A 24,283-nucleotide genomic window follows, 5' to 3' on the forward strand; every position below is an offset into this window, starting at 1 on the left:
ACTGGTTACCAGAGGAAATATTATAATATTATTAAAGCTCAAGCACGGGTCTCTTTTTTTTTGTGGATTTTTTTTTTTTTGAGCTGTGGATTTTAGAGTCCTGTTGCTGAATGTGTGCAATTTAGCTTTTAACCAAATAAATGCCCTGGAGGAAGGGTATGCCATGGATTTCATTACAGTGGGTTTATTATTACAAGAGACTGAGGATGCCTGTGACCACACTGAGGGAGGGGCACCATAATGAAAGAAAAAAAGTAGGGGGTTAAATTAGATGGGAATTTGTGCAGAGGTGCCCTGGGAACCAGAGCTAGTCAAGTCTCACAGAAATGCAAAAACCTGTTTTTTTCCCCTATGCTCCTCTGGACTGCACAGCCCAGATTTCAAACAGCCCCATGGCTCTGCTCTTGTCATGACCCAGCTGAAAAAGTGTGTGTGTATGAAGGCAGTAGAGGAAGGAGAATCCCTGCATAAGGAAGGGCAGCACTGCACCCAGGGTGGCACAGCCAGGAACGGTTTTGCAGAGAAATCATGTTGCCCACTTAAAACCTTGTGCTACAACCTTTCGCTCTGTCCAGTCGTGCTGGACATTTCCAGCATACATATGTTCCCATTGCAGACTCACGTCCAACTGGGATGTGACAGCTGCATTGCCTCAGAGACATGCTGCAAGGATTGCTAAAGGCACCGGGAGGTAAATTTTCTCCTGGAATGGCATCTGCAAAAACCAGCACATGAAGTTTTGACAAACCCCAATATCTGGCAGAGAGGGCTCTGTCATATATTGACCTGAATGTACCTGTCTCTGGTGGGGATACCTTTCCATACCCCAAGCAAACGAATGATATGAAAAGATTTAACACTTCCCTTTCAGTAAGAAGATTGAAAGATGTTAGCACAGTAGACAAATCTGCAACATTCCTTTGCCTATTCAGGCTCTGGGAACCCAGTTCTTGGACACAGGAAGCACTCTGGTGCTATCCGTGGAAGCTACTGTGCTGCAGTCCATATATCTCCACCTCGTTTGTGGCAGAAACAAACAGGCTCCCACACAACACACCCTCCACAGTTCAGCAGGAAAATTCCTCCAACTCATTACTCATCCCTGATGGTCCCAGCTCCCTACTGCAGGGAACAGGCAGTAGGCTGGGAGAATATCTGTATATCAGTGCCATGATCCCATCCATCATCCTCACTGATGATGCTTTGACTCCCACCTCCTTTCAGCATTTCCTGCACACACATTCTGAGACATCCTGGGAAACACTGGTACCACCATGTGTGTGGAGATCATACACAGTGCCCAGGTCGAGGTCCAGTCACACAGCCACAAAGGAGGCTGGTGCAAGCTGTCCCTCTCCTACCAGGATGACCTGGTGCAAAGCCTGGGTACTGCTTTTATGAGACACTAAAGCCTCCCTCTTATTAAAGCTGGGGAAAGAGTCAAGAAAAATTACAGTACAGAAAATTATTAATCACGTTTTTATTTTCCAGTTGAAATAATATAGTAAATCTCACTGCCAATATCATCAAGGTCATCAATAAAAACAACAGTCATCACATATTCTGATCAGGGACAATATATAGACCTTTGATTAAGGGAAAACAGTTGAAAGCCATTAGTAACAAAATCCAGAAGGAAGACTAGAAAGCAATCAATGATTACATTCTTGAGTGAATAATACCTGAAATTCTAATAGTTAAATGATGAAAGATTTAAAAATAAATATGGAAAGGTCTGTTCCTTCAAAGCCATTTCAAAGTAGGAAGAAAACACTGTTTGAACTCTTTTTCCCTTAATGCAAGCTCATCTACATCAGAGTCAATGTTAACGAACGATCACTATTTTGAGGTTAGGGTTATTATATCACTGCCATTCAAATATATTTAAATGATTAAAGCAAACCTCAAGGAAAATTGATAAAATGTCTATGTCAAGTATTGTGAAAAATACAACTTCATTAACCCCATAAAAATCTGACCAGAGTCTGCATAAATATTAACAGCTTTGTAGCCCAATAAATACATGTCCTCACAGATGACACAACTTACTCTTGTAAACGAAACTGCCTTGCAAGCCACTCTGCTTTCTGTACTGTAAGAAGGCAGTGAATGCGATGAAGGGGATTTGGTGGTTTAAGTTCCTCCAATTGTAGTTTAAATAGGTGAAATTCTCATGGGGAAAGGAGAGAAGGTCACGAGCATTTTTCTTCTTTTATTTTGGTGGTAAAGAAGCTACCATAATTCATATATATAAACAGCAGATTATCTGGCAATTGTACTCAAAAGTTGCAGTCCACAAATAAAAAAAGTCTCACAGATAAATCTAGAGGGCTAAACAAAAACTTTTAAAATATTACTGAAAAATAATGTATAGGGTCAAACCATTAGACAAAATATACTCAGAAAATCTATTTATATTTTATATGATAGAAAAATCTCAGATTAAGAATTTGTGATAGCTACGACCTTAGAAGTTATCAAAAACAGTAGGTTGAAAATTATATTGGGATCAAAACCATCTGCAGCCTCTTTGACCACATTTTTGAATGGTTCTGTAAACCAGCACAGAAATATTCTATGTACTAAACAATTTTTTTAGAATAGCCCTATATATAATTATGATATGAGTAGGCAATTTTTGTTTGGCCATGTAAAATCTAACTAAAAGGTAGTCATACATTCCTGTGCATGTGAACAAATATTGTGTAAAAACATTTCAGTTGGCCTTAGCTGCTTGCTTAACTCTGAGGAACATGCCTCCATCTTAGGACTCTTGCAAAATGCTGAATGAGTCACCTTAAAACAAACAAACCAAGAAACTGAACAACAAATGCAGCCCTTCGCAGCAGCTTTTAGAGATGACTGAAATTACAGTAAATCCATTCTGAAGAAACACATCATTAACCATTTGGTTTTCCACATTGCAATAAAAATAAAAAATAAAATCCCTGAAAAGCTTTCAGAGAGGTGGGTAGAGGACTGGTTAGGGTGGTGGGAGTACAAGGGAGAGTAAGCACTTCTGTCCTGGGCTGCTGTAACTGAGATAGCAGAGAGACCTGAGCTGGCTCCTTCACAACCATCAGCCTGCAGACCAACCAGTCAGCAAAATTCATCTCCTTTCTTAGCACCTTAGTATGAACACTGAAAGGGAAAGTCTCTGCTACATGGGGTTAGAGGACTCTAGCACCCTTTGGGAACAGCACTGTGGCTCGCCCACTTATCACCCTTTGCTTCTGAGAGCAGGGTCTCAGAAGAGCCTCCATGAATACTGCTTGCAGAAATACTGTCAGTAAAGTCACTTGTTACCATAACTTTAGCAAGATTTACAACAGGGTTTTTTTTCCAAACAGATATTGATAAAAAATATCTTTCAAGGAGGTTGATGGGATTCCATGTCTAAAATAATCTAGGTGAGAGATCACATAGCTAAATCTTTAACAAGATGCTGGACACATCTCAGGATGACAAAGCCCATATGCTGTTACATCTCTGGACTAATTTATTTTATAACATGAACTAGGCATCACAGGCCAAACTACCAAAACTCTGGCACTCTCAAGTCAAAAGTGACTTCATCTCCCTGCAAACTTGCAAATCTACCTGGCAATAATTCACTGTCTGAAAAATAACTGTTAATTTTGCAGAAGGGATGGTTAGTTAAAAAAACAAAACAAAAAAAAGTCTACCCCATCATCCTTGGAATATGTTTCAGAGTTTCTAAATTCGAGGCAAATTTTAATGCTGCCTCATGAGCAGATTATGTGATGTACAGAAACAAAACATAAAGGCCCACATGTTCCCAAAGGAAAAATTTGCATGAAAATTCCCATTGCTCTGGGACCTCAGACACAACTGCCCCACGTGAGTGGTTGGAGGTTTATGGTGTGTGAGTATTTTCAACTCCTGGCTTGTCCCAGAGGAGCAAATTTCCCAGAGGAGCAAATTTCTCCGCCTTGCGTCCTCAACTCATCCTGCCACAAAGCAAAAGCCCTCCAAGGGGAGCCCCTACAGCATTCATACCGATAGCCATGATGGTTTCTCAGACTATGGGTACCCTGGGGGACTCCTGAGAATGAGAAAACCACTGAAGGTTGTGAAGTTTCACACAGAATAGAAGACCAGTTGCTACTTCTGATCAATTAATTGTTGTCACTTCTCTCAAAATCAGAAATGAGGATGCTTTCTTCCAAAGCAGGAACGTCAGCATTAATCTGTGGTAAATAGGCATTTCTGACCCACAGTATGTGGTGGAAGAGTCGGTTATTCTGTTTGTACAGGCACCACAGAAAAAGGGAAATAGCAGCCAGCATCACCAACGTCACAAGAATAGCCAGAGCTACAAGCCCACCATATGATGCTGAAAGGGAGGGACAGAAATTGTTGTTAAGCAAATATAGCTACAATTATAGATAATTCTAAATATATAGCTGTTTTATGGAAAACGTATTAGTACTTCTTATATATGTCACACATTTTAATTTACAGGTTTAACAGTGTAAAATGTTATCTCACAAAATATCAGCTCAAAATGTGTATTACTCCTTATTAAAAAAAATTAAGAATATATAGAACTTACCATTTTCAAAGGGTTCTGTTGCATCAATATCTGAAATAAAATCCAGAACAATCACAAAATTACCCACAGAGGTAACAGAAGTTATTATGTATACTCACTGTAAAACAGATACTGAGAAGACAACCTACCTAAAACCACACAAGAAAGCACTGTTCTTTGTTTAATTTGACTCATATCAGTGTTATTCCAATTGGCCAAGTTAAACATAATCTAATCTGTTACTTGAAATCCCTTTACTTTGGTGGAACATATTAATTGACATTTGTGCATGGACGAACAGCGGTATTTACCCACTTTTTAAAGTACAAGTGCATGAACAGAACCATGCAGGTTAATCTAGCTTTTGGGTCCAGCAGTGACTGCGGGATTTTGTGTGGGCTCTGGAAATTCTTCAGCTCTCTCACAGGCCCATGTTCCTACTGGCATGGTGTCTGTCCAGCTCTCCCAGGATGTGCCTGCCTGCCCAGCAGGGGCTGCGGAGGTCAGCCTGATGCCACAGAAAATCCAACGCACTTGGCATTAATGCAGTGGCTGCTCAGGTTCCTCAAAAGGAGGTCACCCTATCTGGTTGGGGTGTTTGCAGGTATTTTTCTTCTAATACCAAGGGACAGAATTATTTAAATGAAAACTAACAGCAAGTAAGCAAGCAACAAGGAACATGTAAAACAGTGGTTAGAAGGACACAACTGCCTTATTTTTTGGAAGAACATACCTACATCCATTTTACACACAAACCCCTTTTTTTCTCTGCATGGAGATAATTGCCAGACTCCATCTGTGGTCCTCAGGCTGACACAGAAATTCCCTCTGAGATGGTCAAAGTCAGGTTCCCTGATGCCCCAGTTAGAATAATTTAAAGGAGAACCATCCAACCAGGAGACTGTCTCATCTATGGGCAGAAGTTATAAATCATTACAAAATAGCATATTATTTTGATAAAGTATCTCTGTTTCAGTTGGACTTACCCTCACATAAAAAAATACTGTATTATGGAATGCCAGGATTTTGTCTGTTTGGCCACTACAGTACCTTTTTTTCTTGAAGGTTTTAAAAACATCCTGTGTAGTTAACACAGAAAACAGTCTATAGTGCTTCTCTAAGCAGGAAAAAGAAGTTTTCACATGCGCCTCTGCATATTGAGCATTCAGAATACTGGTTATGATTACAGAAAGCTTGACCCGTTTTACTACATCATAAACAGGCAACAGTCAGTGAACAAAATCTCAAAAGATAAGAGTTTTTTGGAAGATGGCTATGCTAGCATTAAAATAACCAAAAACCAAATCAGATTCTTACATGTAGTTCTATTCCACTCAAAACTTACTGTCTGTAACAAGCAGGATGTTCAACCAAACCATTTGCACAGAATAACCAAAATTGTGTAGCTCTTCCAAAATGAAGGCATTTTCATCTTCATCTTGAATAGTTAGAAGATTTGATCCTATAAATTAAACAAAGAACAAATTTTTAAACAATCCACGCCATTGAAATGTAACACTGCATTTCAAAAAGTTAGTGTTATGAGACTTGACGGAAAAGTTTGAAAGGTCTGGTTATACATCATAAGTTCTTAAACTTGTAATTAATATGAAAATGTTCAGACCAATATAAAACTGTTCTTACATGACTTTAAAACAAGTTTGAAGGGAAAAAGTTTCCTTTTATGTGTTATTCAAGAAAGTAATATTTTCACATGGAAAGGAACATTTTTTTGATTTATGTTGCCTCCAATTTCATAGTTTGCTTATGAGTTCCACTACTGTTATCTTGAAATACAGAAAACATATGCCACGGTTTCAGTAATTTCAGAAAATATGTATAATTTTAAGATATCACAATGACATTTGGTAGCTACAAAACAATCACCTTGATTTTTGCAGACTTCGTATGCAGTATCAAAACTCGTGCCCTGCAGAACTGTGGAAAAGCTGTAGCAACTGCTTTTGAATTTGATCCAGGGTACAGTTTTTTCTGAACATAAGCCTTTATAGGCATTGAGTTTCTTTTCTGTGATAGAAATAACAGCACAGCTTTATAGGCACAACAAAATGCACATTATTATAACATTCCACACACTGTTCTGCAGTAATGCTAATAAGCATATTATTGCATTATTCATCTATTTTTCAAAGTGAAAATCTAGTGGTTGCATATATTTGTATTAGAGGAGTAAAGTTGGTTTTATTTCTGATCTGAAGCCTTGCTGGATTGCAACAGTGGGATCAGAACAATCTAACTGATAGGGATGTGCAGAGGGAGTCATGAGTCAGAGCACTCTGGGCTGCCCAGCACCTCCCAAAGGGCTGGGGATTTCCAAGGACCACAGAGCCTCTCTCCAGCAAGCCACAAAGATAAAGACCATGGCACACATGAGAGCTTCCCATCGGTAAGCAGCAGGCAGCCTCTCCAGTGTGCAATATGCTGCAGCAAAGAGTCCCTCTGACTCAAGGCAACTCTGCAAGGTCACTTTGTGATACCCCGTGTCACTTTTTGGCAGTGCTGGAGATTCAGTTACATTACTTACGGTTTCATATGCCTCCTACTTTTACTATAAAACACATAAACCTTAGGCTACACATGATTACACACCCTGACACCCCAAAAAATCAGTCAGTTTCATTATAAAAATCCATGCTAAAGAATAATTTTTGTCTTAAAGGATTCCAAAACAGCTTTCTACTCAACAGAACCAAAAACTGTAATAAGCTGTAGGTGAACCTCTGGTGATCAACACCACTGAATAGGAACTATTTGGAGAACTGGATTCTGCCAAAGACCCTGCAGTCCTGGACTAAATGGAGTTCCAGACCCGAATTATGGATTCAACTGAAGCCCAGGTAACTGCCAGAGAATTTTAGGAAACATATTTTAGGATACCGGAAAATATTCTTATCTTTACCAAAAAAATTTGCAAAATCTTTAACGTGCTTATAAGTGAAGATGTGACTAATTTTTCATTTTGCTCTAAATGCTTCCTTTCTCCCACCCCACAGTTAATTGCAGCAAACTGAATTTATTTCCCTTTGAGCTAAGTTATAAGCAGTCCTCATTTTTCTCAAATAATATAGTGTTCACTGAAGAGACAAAGTGATTTTCCTATTTCTTTTCTGTTATGAAAGTTGTCTTCCCATTGTCCTACAGATCAGACCTGATGGTCAATATTTTATGGGGAAAAATGGTTACACAAATAGGAAATACAGAGAGAAAATGCAGAAATATACTTCAGTTTTAAATAATACTTAACCTTGCTTAACTTCAAACCAATGAATCTCCTTTACATACTTCCACTGCTAGTACACACATTTGCAGCTGCAAAGATTTGATATAAATCTTAACTCTGACTTACTAGGTGGCACATGGCAAACTGCTCCTTGCAGAAGTTGTTCACAATTTGTGCTTTTCCAGTGCCCTGAAGTATCAATGTAAACACAACTGCCAAAGGCCTGGGACTCGTTGTCTTCCCAGAAGGTAAACAAAGACCTAGTCCCATCCGACCATTCAAAGTTAAGCCCATTCTGCCAAAACAAATTTCAGGTTATCTTTCCGATATGCTTTAGCACCATACAAGTTAATCTTCTTTTGGTGGCAGGTATTACAGAATGTCTTCTAATTTTCTAAAGGCTGGGTAGATCCAGAAGAATCTACAAAAGGCAGATCCAATGATCCTCCCAGCTTACTTTTGGGAGACTACAAACTACAACTAATCTGCTGCTTTCAGCAAGTGGTTATTCGGGCCATTGGCTACTACAAATGAAACAACAAAATTTCAGCATTGACACTACAAGAATTTTTTTTTGTGTATTTTTAGAAGTTTTCTATGGTTTTTGTTTTTCAGTAGTCATTGCACCAAACTGGCTCTCATCATACTTATACATTACGCTGCAACACAAAAATGTTTAGGGCTCAAGCTTTCCAGGGTTTCATTTCCAGATGCAAACTTTCTGTGACTTCAAATGAATGACACAGCTCACTAGCTTTTTCCTGGAAAAACTCCTTTGCAGCATCGTATTCACAGCCAGGTAGTCTACTACGTACATCCGAAGTGAACAGTCCGATCCAGTGGTTGTATCCCAGCCGATTCACAATGACTGTGAGGAAAGCTTGGTGATACTGGTCTGTAATGCTGACCAGCTCTGCACTGTTTGCCATGCAGGCTTTTAAAGCTGAAGACCATGTAAAATTCCCACTTAATAGTTTATACATTCTGTTTCCATATTCTAAAGTATCTGGCACAGGATACATTTCAGATGCATTGATGACATGTCTGGATGTGTCTGTTATAAAGAGGAAAAAAAGGATTTATTTATTTTTAAAACAGACAACTTGATCATAGCTGAACAGCTCCTAAAAAATCAGAACTATCCTTAAAAACAAATCTAAAAATTGCAAACTCCTTGGTTTTAGGAAGGAGTGAAATTTAAAAAGATGATGACTACTAGAGCAGTACCTAAAATTCCATCATAACACAAAACTCATCACGGGAATGAATGAGTTTAATGCATAACAAAAAATCCCAACCTGAATGAGGTCAGTTCCACTGACTGCATCTTTGGAGGTCAATAAGAAATCACCTGGGATTTGTGCATATCCCAAATGTCCAGTAGCAGTGGGTTGCAGAGTGCTCTTACCCCAGATACCTTGCATGTAAATTAGACTACTTCTTTTTTGATGTGTTATTATTAATAATTTCCAAGATCAGTTTACAGCATAAAGACTGGCCTCAAAGATGATTGTACTGGCACAGCCTTTAGGATAACAAACTTTGGCTCATGGTACGAGTGTGGGCTTGGGAGCTTCTTGAGCTCATCTTCACTAACCATGAGCCAATGTAGGGGCACTTAAAGAGAAATCCTCTATGCATGGAGACTCATCTCCTTCTGATGATAAACTAACACAGCAATGTCCAAAACAATGAAAGGAAGAAACAGGTTTTTTAGATTTAAGAAATTAAGACAGTCTCCCATGATGAAAAAAATCAAGAGAGAGACCATCTCCACTCCAGCCCGGTCTGCAATGCTGCTGTGCTCATGCTTCTACAGAAGGCAAATGCCTTTGCTAATGTGCATGAATGCTCCCAGTATACTTTAAACAAGACTACTAAAATAAAGCAATGCTATGGTTTTAATCCCGTTTGTCAGTTTGGATTAATTATTTCTGTCTGTAAAGCTTCTCTGCGATTACAAAATCAAGTGGTTGCTTTTCTACAAGGTAGAGTGTTTTTAGACTTGGTTCCCTTTATGACTAAGAGAGAAGGAGGAGTGTTAACAAGCACCTTAAAATAGTAAATGAATTTACTACTTGTCATTCACAAATCATGTAAAATTAGAAACTTCAAAGCAAGTAAAAGTTCTGCTCTTGAGCTAACTGAAGCACCCTGTTTTGTTCCAGCTTTCAGTGTGTGTCACTTGTTTAAAAAAGGCAGAAAATGCTGTAAATTGCTGACACAATCCTAACTCAAGCATCATTAAGAGATCAGAGCCCCGTTCAGATCCCCTGTTGCTTTATTTCATTTTAGTCTCCTTCAGAAAATAATTCAAACAGGGGGAAGCAGAATGCAGACAGGATGGCAGAAGCAAAGCACCAGCTCATCTTTCCAGGAATTGACACATTTGTTTGGACACTTGAGCAAATTTAGCAGATCACTACTGCCAACAAGAGGCTGTCTCACTACTCCCTTACTTGCTTCTCTGCTCTTCCTGCTGTGTATTCCTTGGTCTGGTGTTTGCCTGCATAAAGCTACCTCAGCCTGACTCAGCTGACACGACATGAATTAGGGAAAAATAAATAAATAAAGCAGGTAAAAAAAAAAAAAAAGATAGGAAGGTTTTCTGCTGAATTAGCAAGATGAACTGCCTGATAATTTGGAAGAGTGCCATGGGTGTCCCTCTGGAGAGGCAGGATGGTCCCTTCAAACCCAGAGTACTCTGCTGTGTGTGGGGCAGCCCTGAGCTGCATTTCATCCAGGGCCCATGGGCCACTCTCACTTTCACCCAGCTGGGAAACACATGTAAGACCCTGAGCACCTACTGCAGCCCAAATCCCTCCCAGAGCACTTGCCACCATACGGCAACTGTTCTCCTTCCTGCCTCTTCACACCTTCTCCAACTGTCTGAAGCAGCAGCATTTGGGAGGTAACTGAAACACACTGAAACAAAAGCAGGAAAACACTTTTTTTTTTTTCCTACACTATGTACAGAATTACTCCGGCACTCCCTGCAACTGCAGTTCACAATAAATGATGTAAAATACAGTTATGGTTTGCTTGAGTCACATACGAGCACTGCCCAGAGCTTACATTTGTTCGTTCTACTTCTCAACTGGTCCTACCTCCCTTCCTATGTGTTGTCTCTTTAGACCCAGAGCTTAACCAAGAAGTGATATATAATACAGAGTTGAGCCACAGAAAACTACCCCCGCGGCAAATGCAGCAGCCAAGGAGACTCCTCACAGGCTCAGATTACAGCCCTCCCTTTGCTTCAGGGTTAATAATTTGCTGCTGATCTATTTTGGTAACATGCTCTGGCAGCGTCCTGCTGGCAGAGGTGCAGCAGCCCCTGGGATTGGGCTCCAGAGCTGCACAAGCTGCCCATGGCTCTCAGCCGAGAGGCAGAACTGGAACGTGGCTTGAGGAAACCAAACAATCCGTGTTCCTCGCAAAAGCCTCGTGCTGCTGGCAAGTGGACTTCATAGTACCAGAATTAGAGAAGTGTGAAAAGAGAGGCCAAACCCTATTCAATCAGCCAGTCAGTCGGCATTGTTCAGAAAAATAAAATTTCTAGAGTCTATTCTGATCTAATATTGCAAGTTACAACAGCCCATCCAAAATCATCAAAATTCAATTTTCATCAAAATTACCCTTAGTTTTAGCCTTCTGTAATTTCATGCGGTTACTCTGCTGCCATGAGAGAAGATATGAAATTTTATCTCTGTTCCTGATTCTAAGACACACAACAGAATGCTCAAAGTTAGGAAAAAACTTCATAACAGAACATTTTTTAGCAATTAGTTCACATCACAGGTACTGATTTGTTAAATAGTGTAGAGTTATGCTAAATATCAAATGATCTTAGAAATCTTTTATGTTCCTGGCTTTAGAGACACCTATAACAAGCTGCTTCTAGAGGAAAATAAAGTAAGAAAAGAAAACAGAAGTAAAGCAAGACAAAAACTTACCCTGAGTCTTTTGGCAGATAAACCCATAATTTTTCTGACAGTTTTCTAAGTACCATTTTCCCGTAAAATAAAAATTAGGGTTATTTGATACCAATGTACACAGTGGAAGTTGTTCTTGAATGTTAAAATGCTGTCTCTGTAATCAACACAGAAACTTATATCAATTTAAAAATATACTGTGTAAAAAACTGCAAAATTATTACATTAAATTTAGGAAATAATTATCTGAAAATCTCTATTACGAATATTTAGGTAGAACAACAAACAGTCCTATAAATACAGTTTGAAACAATAACCTCATAATAAAATCACAAGCTTTCACAATGGACTAACTAAAATGCTAACCCCAACGTGGACTAACATGTTGTAAAACAACGTATGAAAATATGAATTTCATAATCTTGTTCCTAAACTTTTCTCAGACCAAACATATGATACTAACCATATAGTTCAAACCTCTCTGCTTAAAACCAACTGCAAGGAATGTGACTAGAGCCACAAATAATGTAAATGTCTGTCTCGATAGTGCCTTTTTTGCTACTTCTAGTTATGGCTGTAAATCTGTATCTACAGTTCTTTGAAGTTGCAAAAATTAAGAGAAGCTTAAATTTTTGTAACAACTTTGGTCTTGTCTTACGGCAGTCATGATTTTTATGGATAAAACAACTTCCCACTGTCATAAACCCCCTGAAAATACTCACATCCACTAGTTCTACTGGAGACCAGTTAGAATATATTGTAGGATTTTCATTCACCCATTTTTCATAATCATCACTCTGGAAACCTATCCAAACACTAGTTTTCCATCCATATAGATTCATTGTTATGAAAGCTAGAAAATGAAAAAGAGATAAAATAAAATAAACTGGTAAGCATTTAGGGATAGATGAAGTCTCTTGCAACATACTAAAGCATTGAAAAATTTATTTTCCAATCAATGATATCACATAGTTACTAAAAAATAGGAACGTGAGTGGTATTTCAGTATCATCTAACTATAAATTCAGTTAAATTGCTTAATTTCAATTGGGTTAGGATCTAGTCCATTAGCTAATAATACTGTCCAATTGAAGAAGCCTTTCTCAGTTTTAGCTGAAAATAAGATTTCTCAACTAAAGACAGACAGTGAGATTCCTGCCACCTCCAAATAAGTGGTTTTACAAATGTATGAAATTCAACCACAGATTTTTATGAATAGAGATTATAAGTATTTCCAAATGCGCTGGCATTTATTTCTCTGACAGCTCCAGCCTGCCTAGCACTGTGCTTATGTGCTATACTATAGATCAGACTGTAAGTACTAGTAAAGGATAAAAATGAGATATTGCATTCATAAGGTAGAAATTTTAAATAGCAAATTTTTAAATGAGTATTCCATTTTTTTGCATATTTCTAATGCACAGTAGTAAGCACAAAAGAAACTGCAATTATTCCTTAAAATGTACCTGTCATATATCTCAGTGAATCTTTACATTTTGGGAAACTGAGAAACACTAATTTGTTTAAAACAGTGGAACCATGAGTAAGATCTGAATGATCTTTCCTAAATCTGTATCCAAGATTAAACTTTACTACAGCATCCAAATGAAGATGAAATTTTATTTATTTAACAACATTTGCAGCAGTCTACCTTGTTCCAGTTCATTTTCCAAGAAAGCAAGTGACCCATCATAGCTACTGCAGAATTCTTGTGCAGAGTACCAGTTTCTCAGATGGTCTGGATCCTTCGGAATTTGTATCAGAAAGCACTGTTTCAAAAAAACCAAAACCAACCAAACAAAAAACCTTGTGGGTTTTTTTTAACTCCAGTGATTTATCAATCACTAAGAGTGATCACTAAAACATTTCACATGCTGTTCCCGAATGTTAAGCATTCCACTAGTTTCTGCCCTGCCATGGACATCTCCAACATGCTCAGTATTAGTTTTCATCTGCCGTCAGGACTGTATTCAAATCAGTTGTTTAAAGGCAAACACAATCTGGGTTAAAGTTATCCTTGTAGCCACTGCAGTCAGCACTGGGATAAATCCAGTCACCTCAGTGCATGTTGCTATTAAGGAATGCATGCATTTAAGAGAAGCCTGATGAAATAATTACCTTTTGACCCTCAACTGCAAATAGACTTTGGCTTATAATTGTCTTTGAACCCCATTTGAAACAGCATTTTTCAGAGGACAGCAGCAATTAGGAATCAATTTAATACATTAAGAGGTTAGAGATGTCTTTTGAGATTATGAAAGACTCTTGGAATTGTCATATGTGGAAAAGAAAGGATGGAGCAGGCTTTTTATGGCAAATGGATAAATACATTTGGATAGCTTTTGCATATATGAGTATTTACTCACTGGAACTAAAGTAAAATTTTTGACACTTTATTAGGACAGCTTCTTAAAGTGTGCAAAGCAGCTTAGCAATAAATCAGTGTGTTACTGTGTCAGTAGTTATAAACCTAATGGTCCTGCTGTCAAAAAGGAAGAAAATCTTCAAATATTGAATAACCCTTAAGAATTTCTGTCCTAAATATGGAAAGCATTTTGAGCAATGAAACAGAAAAAAATGTTTTACTTTGAATCCAAAGTGCAACCAGCCTTTGGGACATACTCCTTGTTGTTTCTGGTCTTTTGGAATCACTTTCTCTATTTTCCTTGCAATTTTACGTTTACAAATACAGGGAAGAGAGACAGTACAGTTTTCATCACCCCAGAGTCCTGTGTAAAAAGGAAAATCATAGTTTAATATTGGTTTGAGACTTGGAAAGGGTTTTGTTCTTAGCTAGCTTAGATATTGTTAAGATCACTATCCTTTAGTGTTTGAATAAAAGGAGATGCTACATCAAATATATTTGGACAACTGCATTACAATTGATTTAATGGTTTATAGCACTCATACTTCTATTCCCAGTATAATTTTATCAAGTAAAACCAACTCCTCTACACTGAGTCACATAACATATGCTTATATCATCATTCATTTAAAAAATTAATCGGGAAAAAAAGAAGTATGAGAATGATGACTTCCAGATAAAATACCTTGACTTCCTTACATTGAAAATTTTTGGCAAGATCCAGGTAATGACATAAAACACTGACCTTAGGAGAAAAACACACTTCTCAGGACACTCAACAAATTGTTGGCCAGCCCCCATCTGCTGGCCAGCTCAGGGGGGAGGGTAGGCATCTGTTCCTTTTATCTGATACTAACTATAGTAATGGCAAACTCAAGCATTCAAAACCCCAGGATTATGTGGGGGGAAAAGTTTTTACATTTTTCCATTTTTGACTTTTGAGGCTGAGATTACAAGAGTGCAGTTGGATTAATTTTTTTTCAGCTCTTTTCAGAAGTACAGAGCTGGGTATTTTTGCTTTCCATGGAACCCGACATGTTTACTTTACCACATGACTTGCTTATCTTCAGAAAACAGAGACTGTGAGATGACAGAAACCACTGGAACCAGCAGCACTGTAAACGTTTTTATTACTCTAGTAAAATATAGAGCTATGTTATGATGTAAAGGCTAGCACACAAAAATCCCTCAGCAGATTGACTATAGGATTAAAATTAAGACAGAAACCTGAGTATTTAAAGTTGTGTGCTGATCAAAAACCAGTTTATAGATGTAGGAAAAATGGTTGCTCAGTCCATCTGGCTCATCTGGTTATGTGAAACTATCTATGAACACCAGCAATGCATTAACATTGTTGCTGCACCACATAACAGACTGATTAAAACTAAACTATCGGTATCACTGGAATCTTTGTATTTTGATATTAGAGAGCTGTAACTATTAATATACTTTTAAAAACTACAACCTAGTCTCTGAGCATATTAATGATATTTCACTATTCTTTCCTTAATCACAGAAGCAGTTATGCAAATTATAACCATGTAACAGGACTTCAGTATGGATTGCCTTTCTTGAGAGCAATGAAAAAAAAATATAAACCCTTTGGCCAACAACAGAATCAAGTCACAATGCCTGCAGCAAAAGGAAATGTAAAAGAAACCTGTTTGTGATGAAATGAAGCCACATCTTTTCCCTGGTTTCTGCAGATCTCTTTCTCTCCCTTCATTCCAGTTCTGGTATGTTACTGGTGATTCATCTCTCCAGCTGCACAGAAATATTAATAGTGTAGTTTCACTTTTTCCTATCCTTACCTAAAAATACACCCTCCATTAAAGGGTTCACAAGGAGGTACAAGTGAGAAGATGCCCCGTTACTAACTAAGCATTAAAAAAGCAGACAACTGCCAGGACTATGGTCGATATTAATGTCTTTGGCTTTTATCTTTTACAACCCTGTCAGAAGGAATACTGTAACACGGAGATAAATTAAGAACAATACATTCTGAATTATATTTACACGAGAACTGAAGCTGTCTCGAATATCCCACTCAGTCACCAAACTGCTTTGGCCCGTCACACTGAACGGCATGCCAAGCACAACTCACAGCAGCTGAGGCATATATATTCTTACCGAAATTCAGCACTGAGGTTTTCTGCGTGCAATCCAATCCACCAGTGAACGTCACTATTCGACAGCTATAAAAAAATGTTTTGTCATATGTTTAGCTGTTGTTGCTGTCTTATCAATGCATTAAAAGACTCCTAAAGTCAGACTCTGTATTCGGACAAATAGCATCTCCATCAGGTTCTAATGGGAAAAACAGGTGCTAAATCCTGCCCATGTTACTTCATGTCACTTCAGTGCAGAACATGATTTAGCTCCCACATTTCCACAGGATTGCTGATGTATCTTCTGTAACTTAGGAATTTACAAATTTAGGAATCTACAGCCTATCTGGTTTGAAAAGACACTATAGTCTAAGACCAGAATTTGTTTTTCCTCAACTCCTAAAATTAGACAATGGCAAATATTTCCTTTTAGCATTAATATACTGCTGATCCTTTATGTTTCCAAAATGCTTTCTATGAACATTTACTAACTTCGTATAGCTTATGCAAGAGATTCCTAGAGATGCTTTCCAGATTGATTGTTGTTCTCTTGAAAAGGTCTAGACCTTTTCTCCTAAAAGGCAAAGCATTATGGACAAGCCACAGAAAGAACACAATTTCAACAGCCACGTGTTATTGCTGTGTTGACTTGATTCTACCTTAAACCATGCATGGGTTTCACTTTCAGGGTTAGCCAGTCAGACACAGTTCAGATGTTTTTCGAAAAAGAAAAAAAAAAAAGTTCTGAATCTGCAGGACACTGGAGAAGTCATCCTGGCTCTGGGAAACATTTATTTTTTTGTCATAAAGAACTGAAGTACAGCCTGTGTTGTGCATCCATACTGTCCTTGGAGTTATAATTAAGATTTCTCTGGTTTACACCTTATTTAGCAATATCAAATGAAGAAAATAAGACATTTCTGACAAAGAAAAGACTCTGGAATGCTCTCTGATTTGGTATTGACTTGCTCCTGAGTTTAGTTTTCTAATCACAGCACTCACCCTACATATTACAGTTTTTAAAGAAATAGTGAAAATTGTGACTTCAAATTCCATGCCAAGAAATTTTGACCAGGTTTTCTAATGACACATGCAAAGTCTATTTGGACTGCTGAGTATCATTTTAGTGATCACCATACTTACTCCTGCTTCCAGAGGAAACTAGTTACAGTCACTCTGGGACAAACCTAGATATGCTGGGAAAGCTTAGCCAAAGCCAGCAGGCTTTAAAATAGCTGTGTATGTTGTATTCCGGGACAAAACTTCAAGGAAGTTAAGTTGATTTCCAGTGCCAAGAGACTAAACCAAAGCTGTCTCGAATACTCCACTCAGTCACCAAACTGCTTTTTCATTGCAGAATGCTCACAAGCTGCTGAAATACCCACTAATTTTAATGATAAATCCACATTTAAAAAGATGTCTTATAAGTAAACATGACTTTAAAGAAGCATTGTGATTATCCATTTTAAGTGATCTTAAGTTGGAAAAATACATTTTTTTTTAAGTTATATGATTTTTCGTTCATAAACATTCCGTGTTAGGTAAGGCAGTAATTATATTGCATCACAATTTCTGGTATATGTGGAACAAGACAGTTTAGCCAGTTATGCTGTTCTTTCATTATAAGCTTTTTCTGTCATGAACTATTGGTTTAAATCCATTTCATTATGTTTTAATACAAAATTACTTAAATAGCAGGTAAAAATTATGCATAATTCCTTGGAAACTTAAAGATCCCATCTTAATACAACACAATCCTACTTACACTTTCTATTATAAGCTAACTGCAGAGAAGGCTGTGCACAGCATGAGCAAAACTAAGTATGGGTCAAGGGCTTTTCTACCCAGAACTAGTTGTTCTTTTAAAGATTGCAGTGCAATATCCCTTTACATTACAGCTGTAGAATTTTGTCCTCAGTAAGGTAGACAGACGATTTGTATTAATTTTTAAAATTTCCATTATTTTGGTTTTACCAAGAACACCTAAAAGTAAACAGACTCATTTTCCTGGGAATTCATCTGCTTCTGCAGTTATTTCTCAGTTCAAACCTGTTTGTTACATCAGAAAGGTTCTAGAGAAATTCTGCTGTAAACAAGAGGAGGGAATTTGGAGGCAGGTGTCTTTTTTATCCCATATAAATATCCACAGTCACAAAGGGGTTTAATACAGTAGACATCATACAAATCTGTGGACACTGCCCAAATCTGGAACATTGCCCGAGCTGGCATACACAGAGGAGAAGGTAATCTATTTTCCATGGTCATAAGCACTCACCTCTATTGTTTAGAGTTCTAGGTATAATTAAGGTGCAGAGAAACTGACAATCCTTCACTCTTGGCCAGCTCTCCCCAAGGGTAACCCTTCAAATCATACTGAAGATTTAAACTATGGAGACCATTTCAAACATCTGCATTTGCTGCCCACATCATGCTAATACACCCACTGAAACGTCCCTCGGTATTACTACCTGATGACCAGCTGCCAAATTACAGAATAGGAATTGAGCAGAACTGTGGAACTGTGCTGCATCAGTAGACATCCCAGGGGATGCAGAACCACTATGTGAGGAACCACAATGGATCCTCTTTGTCATGGAGGAATGGAGGAAGAAGAAGAAACAGAGAAGGATATACACCACATGTAAAACACACCTTTCTCTTTACCCCCAATTACTTTCCCAGCTTTGGGATAGGAAGCTGGTTTTTGCTCCTCTTGGATCTTTTCAGGAAGATTGACCAACCTGCTCATTAGCACAGATGTGCTGCAGATCTGAAATGTTACTTTCTTCTTTAGCTAAACAGGGTTTCAGGGATGGATGTGGGAAATGAAGACGGCAAGAGCATTGTTTTTAAAGTCAAATGTCTTTTGAATTCTACCTGGAGTAACAGTCAGACAGATATTCCAAAAGATGCAGCACAAAATATCTGGTTACTGCCTGAGGGTTTATTTTTTAAAAGGAGTAGTTTTTCTTACCTTCCTTATTTTATTTTGAATAAAGGCTTGTTCAGCAGGAGAATTTATTGTTGCCATTCCACTGTGAAGCCATTCACAGACAAACATGTAGGTTTCCCAGTCCGCAGGACTGACATGGAAAAGATATTCTGCGCCTTGATAATATGACCATGGCAGTTCTGGAAAACAAGAGAGTCAGTGGCATGCAGGGGTAAAAACTCATTTCAAGTCTCATCTTTTTCTACCCCATAGCCTGCCTTCATCCACGTGTCAGAGGACAAATATGCCACAATGAACAGCAAAACCACATTTAACATATTTAACATATTAATTTGTGGGGAAAAAATGCACTATGAATAATTTTTTTTCTAATATTCTATCCCATAAGGCTGAAGCAATATAAGAGAGTTGTCCAGATTTAGCAAAAAGGCAGCTTTAATGTGATGGGGAGGTTATCAAACTCCTATGTTTATTACTCACAATATTCCTTAACCTAACCAGTGCAGTATCTGATGTTCTAGTGTTCCTAAACAACAGTGGTAGATTTTGATCTGTAACAAGAAATTCCTAAAGAGTCCCTTAACGTAAATTTTCAACTCAGAATATTTTAGTTATTTTACTTTTACCAAAGGCTTAAATTGTATTTTCAAGTTATATGGTATCAAGATGAAAAAAAGAAAATGTTTTCATACCAGCTGTGTACCAAACTGGATTCATTGGTTTAACACCTGCAAAAAAAAAAAAAATCATTAAGAATATTGCTATTCTTATTCAGGGACCAAAAAAGGGGTTAAACATGGAATAAAATAAAGTAACAGCTGCACTTACTGAAAAACATTTAGAGTAATCTTTATGAATAAGAATGTTGAATAACTACTGCTAACTAACTGCTTATCTTGCTATACATTTTTAAACTAACTGCACACATTAGATCTGTTAACTGGCCAACTAATGCTAATGGAGTAAGCCATATGGCTTTGCCATGATTTCATGCAGAAGACCAATGAGAACTCCAGAGGTGGCAAAAACGTAGATTTTTAGATTTTTTTTTTCTTGTCCCTCCTGAATTGCAAGTAATGGGTATATCAGACAATGTATGTTAAATAACATTTCACCTTTTGGTATCTTGCATATCCATTCACGCTTTTCATTGCAGTGTGCTGGAAAGACTGTTCTGTTTACTTTGAACACACCACAGTTTCTTGAGTCATCTTCAGCATACTTGTTCTCCAAAAATGAAGATACAACCTGAAAACAGCACATTGATTCTCTTTCGCTGACAATCCAAGAAGAAGCATTTAAAAATCTCATCATGGAGAAAAAGGAAGGATTTAGATGTGCGTACAATAAAAACATCATAAGCAACAACTAAAGGACCACCTAAATTGTGGTGGTAAATGCAAAAAATAGGGTCCATAGTCATGTTCTGTCCAACTTTTCCATCTTATATCAGACTTCTTCTTCATAAAAATAATTCAATAGCTATGAAACCTAACAATTTTGTGATATGATTAACAGCAGTTGCCCACATTTAGCAGCCTTTGCTTTGGTTCAACATAGTGCATGATTGCACTTTGCACTCTGAAATGACTGAAGCAACAACAGCAGACCTGATGCTTTTCTTAAAACCGAAATTGGTTTTCAGTCTTAAAAAGTGACCCTTCTTCAGCTGTTTGATGTTTAAATCCCAGGTGCTAACCATTGGTATATCATGCACCATCAACATCTTCAAGGATGCAATGTCAAAAGCAGTATTAAAAAAGGAAAGACTTAGTTCTGAATGCGGGCAGGAACCTAACAGTCAAGGAACAAACAAAGCATGTAAGCACAGCTCTAAGGCTTTCCAATGTGTGTTGCATACCTATGTAACTATGTCTATACACACATGTGCACATGTGTTCACTCTGCATATGCCTGGTCCTGGGCTGAACACAGCCAACTTTGCTGGGAAGCACACGTCTGCAAAACTTTATAATCCTACCAAGTTCCTTTCACAGTTGCACAGCCCTTTTGCACAAGCTGCTATTTTAATAGCAGTTTACTGTTAATACTATTGTAACAATTACTTTAAGTGACCATGTGGACATGAAAACAAAACAGTTTTTCTGGCCACCATTTGCTCACAAGGCTTATTTTTGTAGGTATGCTCAGATATGACTTGAAAGGTTACTGAAATACAGAGTAAACAGATAGTTACAGGTGTTCCATCAGACCACTGCCATGTCCCTCCAGAAAGTGCGTTTCTTTTATTAAATCCAATCCAGAACTGTCTTTCTTCTGTTCTATAATGGAAACAAAGAAAGCAACATTTCTCATGCACTTCTTCCGTAGCTATGTCAGAAACAATTTTTTTTTAATAGTACAAACACACATATTAATTTCTTCTTGATTTCAATACATCATTCCCTAATATATTCCTTAACTTTTTAGTACCCTTGAAGTAAACTGTTTTTCCTACTAAAGTGTTAAATTATATTTTTCAAGATGAAAACATTTAAAATACGATTAAAATAGTTGAGCCTCCATTTCAATGGGGAATGTTAACTCACAAGAATATCGCCTCGACAGTAAGAGATGCTCAACATCTACCACAAAGATCATCTTCAAAACGAATCATATTATAATGCTGCTAATACACTTCACCTATTTTTAAGTTGATGTTAGAGTAGGGACTTCCTCAGACACTAGTAAAGTGGTGTAATAATCTACACTTAAATTGTAGATTATTTTTGCATATTAGTATGATTAAGATAAATCTTGTTGATGTTAAAAATATATTTACCTATCAAAAATTGTATATAATAGATTGTTTAAATATGCCTCTTCATAGATATGGCTAAAACTAGCAAGATGTGCTCCAAAATCTTGACATAATGCTTCTGCTTCATCCCATGTTCTTCTCATCAGAACTTTTTCATTGTGAAATATCTGCAATAAAATAAACATTGTCATAAATGTAGTTGATTTGAGAGACCAGTGGTTTCAGAAAGTCAAAAAAATCAAATATTAGTCATGTTTTTTTCTGAAGTAAAGGGATGTATATTCTAAGCATAGTTCTGAATCTTAATACTTTCATTCACTTTAAAAAGCAGTGAAGGATGGTAGCAGGTAATTTTTGTTTGTTGAGTGAAAGAAACAATGCATTTTCAAAAATGTTTCAGGAACAGCGTATCCCTAAGCTGGTGCAGAATCAGAAAACTTCAAAGCAAATTTGACACGTACCTTGTAGCAGTTGAGCAGATGAGGTTCTGACTCCCATCCAAAATAGCAGGAACTCAAATGTTTTTGAAAAGTAAGTTCAGGTTCTTCATAAGAACTGATTTTTTGCTTGCACAACGACATTGCTTTGAAGTTCTTACAGCTTTTCACTTCCCAATAACCAACGGGGTGCTGTCCTCGCATAGCCACACATCCCCCAGAATGGCCTAGACATGGGAATGAATATGTGTTGAGTATCAGAATAAAGCATCCAAATTTTGTGAATTTTTTGTGAAATGGCTGTTTTATTAGCATGAGTTTCTGGACAAAACCTTGATGAAGTTACAAAAGTTGGAAATTCTTTGGTCAGCAGCCAGTTTATAAGCTCATCTTGGTTGACTTAAGCTTGTAAAATGAACCATGACAAAGGGTTCCTCTCATAAAATGCAGGATGAAATGCAATTAAAAACAGAACTTTTGCAAAATGCAGTCATAAAGCAATAAATGTAAAGCGTCCAAACCTGAGAAGCAATTAGTGAAATGGAGTGTCTTATTATTATGTCTCTATTCTTGGGTATTGCTAAGAGGTTTATGCTTCAAAGGTTGAACAATTGTTTTATTTTTTTCACTTTTTGTTTTGTTGGAATGCTTTCCTTTGAATTACCATAAAACAAACAAAATCAAACATGCAAACCCAGTATCAACAAACTAAAGGGGAAAAAGAAGAAACCTCCATATACAGGCTCTTATTCACAGAAATGTATGTCAATCTCTGACCTCTTTTTTCATATAAAATGCAAATTTCAAACTCTGACTGTTACTGAATAAAACTCATGACATCTCTAGGATATTTTGCTGGGAGTCTCAGGAAGATCTTGAAAAGTCCAGAAAGAAATGTATGAAAAACATTATGTATGTTTTATTGATGTTTTTTGAAAAATATCATATATACAACAAATGTATTAAAGTCCATAAAGAAATGTATGAAAAATACTTCACTGGAAAAGAAGAATTTTTCAGGGATTAGCTGTCTATGCAAGGATGGTCTGGCTGTGGGGAACTTCAGGCACAAGTCTGAAGCATAAACCATGGTTTTTCTCCCAACTTTTTTCAGCATTTGAGCACATAAAATAAACACTAGATTAATATTTCCCTCACCACACTAGCAGGTGGGAAGTGTGGCATCCAGCATCCAACCACATCTGGGAGCCCACAATAACAGCACCTGGGTGGACAGCTGGGAAGGAAGCTCCACAGCTTCTCCACAACTGCCAATTCACCCAACTCAATCCATGGTAGGAAGTTACGGAGTGGCAGATGTAAGCTCATCTCTCTGCTCTCTTGACCAGGCAGCGAGGAAAGGACTGGGACTCTTCAGTCACTGCTAAGCCACTGGTGGCATGGGGAAGAGAGCACACTCCCCACTCTCCAAGCCATTGCTTTTTTTATCAGCATGTTACTCACGTGGTTGGTACTTGTTCCAGTTTGTGTAGCTCAACGAGCGAATCTTTCCTGCTGTACTTAGCCAAAAATATTCTCCTGTGTTGTTAAGGTCTTGCAATCCTATCCAAAAATAAGTTCTCTCAGATTTTACCATGCTGTGGATCATGCTGTTGATAAAAGCTTGTTCAAACCTTGATAAAATAATCAAAATAAAGTTTTTTAGAATACAATAGGTAAATTGGTATTTCAGTGAATAGTTCTCATGAAATTATTTAAATTATGTGAGAAGAGAAAACTATACAAGAGGTACTTAATTTTCCTTATAGAATGCTGTGGGTAACTTCAGGAAAAAGTCTGTAGCATAAGTCACAACTTTTCTCTAATTTTTTTCAGCACTTGAGCACATAAAAGAAACACTAGATTGAGATCTTGTAAGCTCAATGCTTGAATTACAAGATGTAAAGACAGAACATATTAATGATGCACAA

At 37.5% G+C, this 24,283-nt stretch overlaps 1 protein-coding gene across 1 annotated transcript in view; it reads right to left on the minus strand.

The window, feature by feature from the left end:
* Positions 1 to 1,366: 1,366 nt before the first annotated feature.
* The window catches only part of PLA2R1 (phospholipase A2 receptor 1), a 36,883-nt gene continuing 13,966 nt past the window's right edge, over positions 1,367 to 24,283 (minus strand). Inside the window, exons 10-29 of the mRNA XM_008933862.3 lie at positions 23,817 to 23,986; positions 22,377 to 22,579; positions 21,937 to 22,082; positions 21,352 to 21,436; positions 20,270 to 20,402; positions 19,847 to 19,882; positions 19,176 to 19,333; positions 16,224 to 16,288; positions 15,754 to 15,857; positions 14,315 to 14,457; positions 13,380 to 13,497; positions 12,451 to 12,581; positions 11,750 to 11,885; positions 8,612 to 8,850; positions 7,923 to 8,091; positions 6,443 to 6,583; positions 5,901 to 6,017; positions 5,289 to 5,465; positions 4,577 to 4,606; positions 1,367 to 4,357 (exon numbers count right to left, since the gene is read on the minus strand). Coding sequence (XP_008932110.2) covers positions 4,140 to 4,357; positions 4,577 to 4,606; positions 5,289 to 5,465; positions 5,901 to 6,017; positions 6,443 to 6,583; positions 7,923 to 8,091; positions 8,612 to 8,850; positions 11,750 to 11,885; positions 12,451 to 12,581; positions 13,380 to 13,497; positions 14,315 to 14,457; positions 15,754 to 15,857; positions 16,224 to 16,288; positions 19,176 to 19,333; positions 19,847 to 19,882; positions 20,270 to 20,402; positions 21,352 to 21,436; positions 21,937 to 22,082; positions 22,377 to 22,579; positions 23,817 to 23,986 — 2,719 coding nt within the window. The 3' untranslated portion in view covers positions 1,367 to 4,139. The remainder of the gene's footprint in view (positions 4,358 to 4,576; positions 4,607 to 5,288; positions 5,466 to 5,900; positions 6,018 to 6,442; positions 6,584 to 7,922; positions 8,092 to 8,611; positions 8,851 to 11,749; positions 11,886 to 12,450; positions 12,582 to 13,379; positions 13,498 to 14,314; positions 14,458 to 15,753; positions 15,858 to 16,223; positions 16,289 to 19,175; positions 19,334 to 19,846; positions 19,883 to 20,269; positions 20,403 to 21,351; positions 21,437 to 21,936; positions 22,083 to 22,376; positions 22,580 to 23,816; positions 23,987 to 24,283) is intronic.

The sequence above is a fragment of the Manacus vitellinus genome, unplaced genomic scaffold (assembly GCF_001715985.3).
Source record: "Manacus vitellinus isolate BGI_N305 unplaced genomic scaffold, ASM171598v3 scaffold_22_pilon, whole genome shotgun sequence".
Lineage (NCBI taxonomy): Eukaryota > Metazoa > Chordata > Aves > Passeriformes > Pipridae > Manacus > Manacus vitellinus.